Consider the following 6330-nt stretch of genomic DNA (forward strand, 5'->3'; position numbering starts at 1 on the left):
TCAGGGGCTTCTGTTTCTGGCCAACTCCTGGCTCGTCTCACTGCTCTGTGTCCATGTGTGCCTCTGCCTTGGGGCCCTCCCATCAAGTTCCCCCTCTGTGCCCCCCTGCCCACTCCACCCCTGCTTGTTTTCTGCCCTGCTTGGCCGACCTTCCCAGCGCTGTCTTTGGGAGGTGGCCAGGGCCTGCTTCCAGCACCACTTTGAGGACAGGGCTGGGCAGGCGCTCACCCCACCCCCACTCCAGCTGCCATTGGTTTCTGCCAGCAGCCCAGGGTGGGTGGAATGGGGGGCGAGGAAGCAGATCCGGAGCACAGGCCCAGAGCCAGCCGCTGGCCGAAACTACTTTCTCAAGCCAGGGATCAGCAATGACCTGTCTCTGCAGCCGCACTCCTGCCCTGCCAGAATGCTTATTGCAATCACACCCACTTTACAGGTAAAGAAAGTGAGCACCGAACCAGAGCTGGCCGCACTGGCTTGGTGCTGAGATTGCAAATATGGGTTGGGAGCGAGCTGTCTCTCCTCCCCTCCTATTCCTCCCTTTTTACCTCTGCCTCATTACCACCTACTGGAACTTATCCTTCCTTCTCTTTCTTCCCTAGTTCCCTTTACCCTAATTCCCTCTTCTCTTACCCACTTCCTCCCCGCCATCCCTTCCTCTTCCCTTCCCCTCCCCCTCTTCCTCTTTCCACCTCCCCTCTCCTTCGACCCCTCCATTTTACCAGGTAAACTAAGCCCTGACTAAGCACCCTACACTCATAACCTCATCCAGTTCTTCCCACAGCACCCCCCCCCCATCCCCTTTGGCTTTGGAAACCCACTTTTTTTCCTAAGCGTGGTCTCAACACTCCAGTAGGGGGCCATCTCTGCTGCACTTAGCCAGGCTCTTCCCCATGGTCAATTATTCTTTTTTATCCTCATTTATGCCTTCACTTACAGAATGTCCAGGCCCCCAGGGACACCCTGCAGTACAGAAAGCATTCCCCCAGTTATCTTCCTGGGATACAAAAACCCCCAATCCCAGGGCTAGGGGTACAACTCAGTGACAGAGACTTGCCTAGCACGCACAGGTCCTTGGGTTCCATTCCCCCTGCCAAAACCCAGAAAGTTTTATCTGGCTCCATGGTTGCAATCATAGTAGTTCCAGCTACTCGGGAGGCAGAGGCAGGAGGATCATGAGTCAAGTCTGGCCTGGACAACTTAGCAAGACCCTGCCTCAAAATAAAAAAAGAAAGGGGAAACATTCCCAGTGCCAAGGTTTATTATCCCCGAGGATTTTGCATAAGGGATTGAAGATCTATTCCCTGACAGGAGGGTAGAACTCAAGCTTTGGGACTGAACCAGTCTCTGCCCCTCTTCAACTGATGACCCTGGGCAGGATACTCTCCCCTCTGCACCTAGGTTGCTGGGTAGATGTTAATGGGAGCTGGGCATCAAGTGCGTTGATCACCCAGTCACTGCACGTGGCAGTGGCTGGCAGTGGGCCCTCTGCTGGGTGTACTGCAACAGCAAAGAAATTTCTTGCACTTTCCAAAACAAGAGAAAATAAGCAGTATTGAAATAAAATACAAGAAGACCAAGGCACAGGGACTGCATTGTAAGTAGAACATGAGCACCATGTAGAAGTGAACAATTTCCCTGAAATAAACGCATAGTAGGTATGAGTGTACAGCGGCTGTTGTAACAAAAGTACCTTTGCCTAGGGGCACAGAAACCTATTATATCTGGCAGCTCTAGAGGTCTGAAGTCACGGCAGCAGAGCGCCCTCTGGAGGCTTCAGGGAGTTCTTCTGGCTCCCAGCTGTTGGTGGTTCCCAGGGTTCCTTGGTTTGTGGCCGCATCACTCCAGTCTCTGCCTTGGTCTTCACTGGGCTGTCTTCTCTCCGGTGTTTTCTCTTCTCTTTCTCATTTTCTCAGTCCATCTCTCTCAATTTGGAGCAGGGAATGCTGGATAAGTGCTCCACGGCTGAGCTACACCCCCACACCCCAGTTTAGTTTTTCTGCAATGTGTTTTCAGGCACACGAGGGCGCTCTCCCCTCACCAACCCCTGCCCTTGGAGGCCCTGCAGAACTAGGTCAAGATTGAGCAGATTAGCGAGGTCCTAAACTGGCTTCCTAGAGATCTCTATTCCTGGGAGAGGAACCAGACAGCAGGTCCAGGCCACACCACGTGAGGATCTCTCTCCCTGTCCCCAGCACCCAGTTGGGGCTACCATGGTCTCCCTGTTCTCTGGGCGCGTTCTGATCTGCAATAACAGTGACCAGGATGAGCTGGACACCGAGGCCGAGGTCAGCCGCAGGCTGGAGAACCGTCTGGTGCTGCTGTTCTTTGGCGCCGCGGCTTGTCCCAAGTGTCAGGCCTTCGTGCCCATCCTCAAGGACTTCTTTGTGAGGCTCACAGATGAGTTCTATGTGCTGCGGGCGGCCCAGCTGGCCCTGGTGTACGTGTCGCAGGATCCCACAGAAGAGCAGCAGGAGCTGTTCCTCAAGGACATGCCCAAGAAGTGGCTCTTCCTGCCCTTCGAGGATGATCTGAGGAGGTAAGGCGGGACAGGAAGGTCTGGGAGGGCTTCCTGGAGGAGGCATCACCATCAGAACTGAGGCATTTGCTTAGTGATTTGTCCCTTCTCCCTGGGGGAGTGAACAGCCCCGTGTGCCAATCAGTGTCCTAGAAATTAGGGGTACAGAAAGTGGTGTCCATTCCCACTCCCATCACACCCCGGGAGCTGGCGGGTGAAGTGGGGAAATCAGATGTGAAACAAAGACTCAGATCGATACAAAATGACAAATTGCAGGAGCGTTCTGGAGGACAAAGGGAGGCCCCCAAGTGGAAATGCAATGGAAACCTCACTGAAATCCAGGAGTCAGAGAATGCATTGGAGGAAGTGTCTTTAAAAATATCCCCAGGCATGTAAGAGGATGGTGGGCACGGTCCCAAAAGCAGGCTTTGCAGGCAGAGGGCCCAGCACAGACATAAAGCCAGGAGAAAGGACAGCCAGTTCAGTTCAAGGAGGCTGAGTCATTCCCAGTGTGAGAGGTGGGTGGAGTAGAGCCCTCTGAAGGATGGATAGACCTCAGTGGCTGGGAGCCTTGCAGGGTGTGAGAACTCGGGAGAGGGAGCTGATTCAAGCTTTGCAAGGAGAGCCCCGTAGTGGCTATTTTAGAACTTGCTCCTTTTCTGCAATGAGAGGTACTTTCATTTTTTATTTTATTTTATTTTTTTGGTACTGGGAATTGAACCTAGGACCCCTCTACCATTAAGCTACATCCCCAGACCTTTTTAGTTTTTATGTGGACACAGGGCCTCACTAAGTTGCAGAGACTGGGCTTGAACTTGTGATCCTCCAGCCTCAGCCTCCCAAGTGGCTGGGATTACAGGCATGCACCACTACGCCCAGCTCTTTCATTCTTTTTTAACCCCAACTTTTTTTTTTTTTTTTTTTTTTTTTTTTTTTTTTTTTTTGCAGTGCTAGGGAGGAGCCCTTTCTTTTTCTCATGAAAGAAAAAAAATTCAGGACCTGAATGTGTTGCTCAGGGGCAGAGTGATCACCTAGCATATGAGATCCTGGGTTCCATCCCCAACATTAAAAAAAAAAAAATCCAACTCAGCAAAAACTTGAAAGAAGTGTATAATGAAGTCCACAGCAATTGTGGCATTTTTCTGTATGTGTGTGAGTGTGTGGATCTGTGTGTGGGTGTGTGGGGGGGTGATGAACCATTTGACAGTGAGTCACCGACCTCCTGACATTTTACCAATTTCATTCATTTTGGTGCCCAAGTGGAAGGTCTGTGGTCATGGAGCGCTTCCTTCCCGCTCCTTGTTATCAAAGTTGGGACATTTGCCCAATCCTGCTGCCCTCTGGCAAATAGGGAGTTTTTTCCTCCAAAGCAGGCCAAATTTCTGTCCCTAGGGAAGAAACACAAGTCCCAAGCGCATCTCAGATGACACCTTCTATTTGGGATGAGGTTTTCCCCACCACCCTCCTTGAAAGTGGCCAGCTAAGGTACACACTGTCCGGCTCAATTCAAATTTCAGATACACAACAAATAATGTTTTTGGTATCTATGTCTCATGTGATTTGGGGTACATTCTTATACTAAGAGTTTTCTTTGTTTTTCTGAAATTCAGATTTGGCTGGGGGAAGGGGGTCCTAGATCTTTAACTGCTAAATATGCTATTTTGCTCCCATGGGATTTTGCAGGTACCACGTGTTCCCTGGGTGTGGGCCTGGGAAAGGACCACCCAAGAAAGCATCAGATTAAAATTAACAACTGTGGGTGATGGGCCCAGTCTGGCAGCCCAGCTCTTCCCTGACGGGTCTGGCCTAGACACCGAGTTTGGTGCAGGGTCAACCCCGGGTGCACACAGCTTCTCGTTGACTTTCTCCCTAACACTTAGAACGTAATCAAAACTTCTTACCGTGCTCCTCCAGGGCTTTCCGGCTCAGTTACCCTGCCACCTCCGGGCCCTTGCACATGCTGCATCCTCTACCTGGGCACCCTCATCTCAGTTCTCCCTCTCTTCGTCCTGCAGATTTCAGATCAAAGGTCACCTTCTTGAAGTGGCCCTCGCTAATTGGTAGCCCCTACCCGACTTGATATTCCTTATGGCATGCATTCATTCATTCTTTCGCCCCACAACACATTCCCTGGGCATTACTCCGCCTTGCGTTGTTTCAGGCACAGACGATACTAGCGTAAGGAGGCAAATCCATGCCCTTGTGGATCTACAAATTCACTGTGGGAGAAAATGATAAGCAGGAGAAACAGACTGTACAGTATGTGGTATGCTGAGCGGATCCAGGAAGAAAAACAGAAACGCGACCCAGCAGGGACTTAAGGGAGGGGCTGCGATGGGATGGGGCTCAACGTGCCGCGGTCTGAGATCGGTGCCCCAGGATCACGAATTGGCCGGCCCTCCCCGCAGGGACCTCGGGCGCCAGTTCTCGGTGGAGCACCTGCCCACGGTCGTGGTGCTGAAGCCGGGCGGGGACGTGCTCACTCGCGACGCGACGGATGAGATCCAGCGCCTGGGCCCAGCTTGCTTCGCCAACTGGCAAGAGGCGGCCGAAGTGCTGGACCGCAACTTTCTGCTCCCCGAGGACCTGGACGACCCGGCGCCGCGGAGCCTCGTGGAGCCGCTGCGCCGCCGCAAGTACCGAGTGGACAAGGAGACGCGGGGCGGGCGCGGCCCGGAGGGCAGGGCCCCCTTCTGAGCCTGCGGAGGAGGCCTGGGGAGCCTCTGCTCCCGGACTAGGTGTCCCCCAAGGTGCAGGGGAGGGGACCGGCCTCTGCCCCAGCCTCCCGCGGAGTATTGAACCCCGGTGGGAGGAGGCGGGCCGAGCTTGGGACCGCTGCGCTCCTCCGTCCCGGTCCCCCCACCCCCGGCCAACCCGCCACCGCCCCCGGAAAGGAAGGTTGCTCTGAGCTCCGGTGACCCGAGCCGCCGAAGGGGGGGGGGGGAAGGGGAGGGGTCTGCCCTGAGCTCCACCCCCAGGGGCTCCTCCCCGTCCCCATCCCCCCGCCCCCGCCCGGGGATTGGATCCCCAGAGAGGAACGGCGGGGTCCCGGGAGCCGGTTCCGGTCCCTACCCCACCACCGTGGGGACAGACTGGGACCAAGGTTGGGGCAGGTGGCGAGGGAGTCTCCATTCAGACACCTCCGCGCACTCAGCCCCGGCCCAGGGCCTGTCCTCGTCCACTGGGGCTTCTCTGGGCCTCCCGGGTAGCAGGCAGAGCTTTAAAGTACGAAGAAATATTTTTGAGACCTGATTCTAGAATATTTTTCGAGACCTGGTCCCCAAATGGGAAAATGCAAACTAAATTAAAAAAACGTGCTGAGAACGCTAAGCCCATGGTGCATTAAACCATTTGTTGTTAGAGTTGGTAAACAAGTCTGGATGGTGCCTGGCAAAATGCCAGAGGGAGTGGTTTGAGAAGTAACAAAAGCGAGCCATTAAGTGTGGAGATTCCTTATTGGTTGACTGATGTATCTAGTTTATGTTAATTAGATAAGCTGTATGGAATGTATAAATACTGCTCCTGTCCTGCAATAAACGGCTCCCTCTCCTGCTGTATCAACGTACACAAGTTATTCGTCACCCCCCAGTTATTCTGCTGCAGCCGGACTCCGGCAATTTGTCCACATATTTCATATTCAAGCTTTTAAAAGATTTCTTTTTATTTTACGGGGATGCATTTCCCTATTTGGCGCCATGGACGCTGGGGCCAGTGACCGCCACAGAGGGCCAAGAGTCTCCCAGGTCTTCACCCCGGGGATCCCCTAGGGAGAGAGTAGAATATAGGAATAAAAACCTCCAGTCTAGACCCACTTC

The 6330-nt window shown here is 53.5% G+C and overlaps 1 protein-coding gene across 1 annotated transcript; it reads left to right on the top strand.

The window, feature by feature from the left end:
* Positions 1-53: 53 nt before the first annotated feature.
* On the top strand, positions 54-6032 carry Nxnl1 (nucleoredoxin like 1). The gene is made up of 3 exons (XM_027932228.3): positions 54-433; positions 2014-2536; positions 4924-6032. Exons 2-3 carry the CDS (start codon positions 2211-2213, stop codon positions 5210-5212), a joined length of 615 nt encoding a protein of 204 aa, XP_027788029.1. The 5' UTR covers positions 54-433; positions 2014-2210; the 3' UTR covers positions 5213-6032.
* Positions 6033-6330: the final 298 nt, after the last annotated feature.

Source organism: Marmota flaviventris, chromosome 1, assembly GCF_047511675.1.
Source record: "Marmota flaviventris isolate mMarFla1 chromosome 1, mMarFla1.hap1, whole genome shotgun sequence".
NCBI lineage: Eukaryota > Metazoa > Chordata > Mammalia > Rodentia > Sciuridae > Marmota > Marmota flaviventris.